Here is a 2,085-nt window from a genome sequence, read left to right as displayed (position 1 = left end):
TGATCAACATCCGCAACGCCAGGAAACACTTCGAGAAGCTGGAGAGGGTGGACGGACCAAAGCACAGCCTGCTCATGCGCTGAACGTCGTCGGCCCAGGCGCACGCGGCCTTTTGGGGGGAGAAAAAATGAATTGGAACGACTTATTTTGTAGGAGAATCTAACAAATGTCGATGTCTTTGTTGGGCTTTGAAATGAGTGTGCTGCTTTATTTTTTCTCCTTTTTTAAACGTTGGACACTAGTCACTCAGAGGATGCCTGGGTACCCAGTGGACCTTCGGAAGAGACTTCCCCAGCGCGGGGTTGGAAGAAGGAAGGAAGGCAGGAAATGAATTGGAACGACTTATTTTGTAGGAGAATCTAACAAATGTCGATGTCTTTGTTGGGCTTTGAAATGAGTGTGCTGCTTTATTTTTTCTCCTTTTTTAAACGTTGGACACTAGTCACTCAGAGGATGCCTGGGTACCCAGTGGACCTTCGGAAGAGACTTCCCCAGCGCGGGGTTGGAAGAAGGAAGGAAGGCAGGAAGGAGGGACGGGTGATGTGCACGTGGTCTCGTACTCCTGGTTGTCGTGGCGGCGCGTGGCAGAGCCGGTCTGGAGGGATCTTTTTGCTGCCGGGTGATCGTATAAGCCACGAGGAGTGGGTATATTTACTGGTTTATTGGTTGGTCGGTCGCTAGAACACGTTTATAAATTTCTCTTTGTCTTCAGTCATGAAAATAAATTTTTTGCTACCAGGGATTTTGGATCCTAGAGCTTTGGAAAGTGGGCTTTTCTTTCTTCTAAAACCGCTTTGGCAAGCGACGGGGAATACCTCTACTTCTCCTTCCACGTTAGCAGAGCGTGGGTTTGACTGAAGGCCGGGCCAGTGTTTCCAGACAAGAATAATATTTATTTTTTTTCTCCCCTCCGCGTGGAGTAAAAAATTCGCTCCCCAGGTGAAGCAGTCGGGCTGGCGTCGGCCTCTTGCCGCTCTCCGAAAGCGACGGAACCGCCGTGGAAGACGAAAGGGGCCAAAGACTCGAGTTGACCAGGCGCGTCCGATCTTCGTCCCAGGGAGGCCGGAGGCGCCGCGGAACGTGTCGCGGCTCTTGCTTGCGACGAGCCGGTTGGACTGTTCGGCACCGGTGTTACCTGATGTTACTTGTCTATTTTTTAATGATTTATTATTATTTCTTTTTTTCTTTTTCGGTGTGCATTTCCATTAAACGTAGGAACAACGAAAGCGCTGTGAGTTAGGGGAATCTCTGCCTTGCTGGGTGGGAGCTGATGCTTGTCAGCATCTCTTTCTTTTCTTCTTTTTTGTTTTTTTTTCCTCTCTTGCTGCATCAAATGACTATATAAAAAAGGGTGTGGTGACTCTGAGCCTGGCTCTGCTTTGTGTTCGCAAAATTCTGCTTTCCCCCCGTATCCCTGCCCACGCACCGGAGAGAGGGGGAGGCGGAAATCTGAGTCCGTTCTGTGAGAACTGGGAGCTCGAGGGCACGTCCCGAGGTCCCACAGAGCATCTCCTGCGGTTCCTCAATCCGTGAGGGTACGGAACACCCGCGTCTTGCACCGCCCCCTCAGCAGATGCGCACCCTGGGTGTGTTTTCAGGGAGAGTCTTCGAGCCAGCATCCCCGTGGGAGAGGAGCTCGCTGAGGTTCCTGTTAACGATTCAGGTGCTGGAGGTTCTGGAGAACTTTGTGAACGGGCTGGAGACGCAGTGGAAGGTTTCTCTTCGGTGCTTGGAAGTGCGGAATACGGTGCCGGTCCCGGAGCCGCGGCACATCTCGCCCCACGGTTGCCGCTGTTGGGCTGGAGCGAGCCAAAATGCCGCTGGAGTCTCCTCTCGCAGGCGCTGCCCAACCCCTCGGACACGGTCAGTGCCTGGTTTCGCTCGGTGGGGAAGATTCTCGCCTGCCCTCGGAGCTGTCAGACGGAGCAGGAAGAGTCTCTGCTGACCCAAACATCGTGGGAGCCTCGGGATCGTCACTGCCGAGGGATTACCGGGAAGAGCTCTGCTTGCCGGAGCTGTCAGCGCAGAGGATGGCTCGTGGTGCAGGTTGAAGCACCTGCTGCTTCAAAGGGAGCAGCCACGGTC

At 53.5% G+C, this 2,085-nt stretch overlaps 1 protein-coding gene across 1 annotated transcript in view; it reads left to right on the top strand.

Moving 5' to 3' along the window:
- The window catches only part of LOC104277752 (ras-related GTP-binding protein A), a 9,442-nt gene extending 9,183 nt beyond the window's left edge, over window positions 1-259 (top strand). Inside the window, exon 10 of the mRNA XM_009874490.1 lies at window positions 1-259. Within this exon, the coding sequence (XP_009872792.1) occupies window positions 1-83 (83 nt within the window). The 3' untranslated portion in view covers window positions 84-259.
- The last annotated feature ends 1,826 nt before the right edge of the window (window positions 260-2,085 follow it).

The sequence above is a fragment of the Apaloderma vittatum genome, unplaced genomic scaffold, assembly GCF_000703405.1.
Source record: "Apaloderma vittatum isolate BGI_N311 unplaced genomic scaffold, ASM70340v1 scaffold31158, whole genome shotgun sequence".
In the NCBI taxonomy this organism is placed as follows: Eukaryota; Metazoa; Chordata; class Aves; order Trogoniformes; family Trogonidae; genus Apaloderma; species Apaloderma vittatum.
Note: the sequence above shows the minus strand (reverse complement) of the source record. Positions and strands in the feature narration are given on the sequence as shown.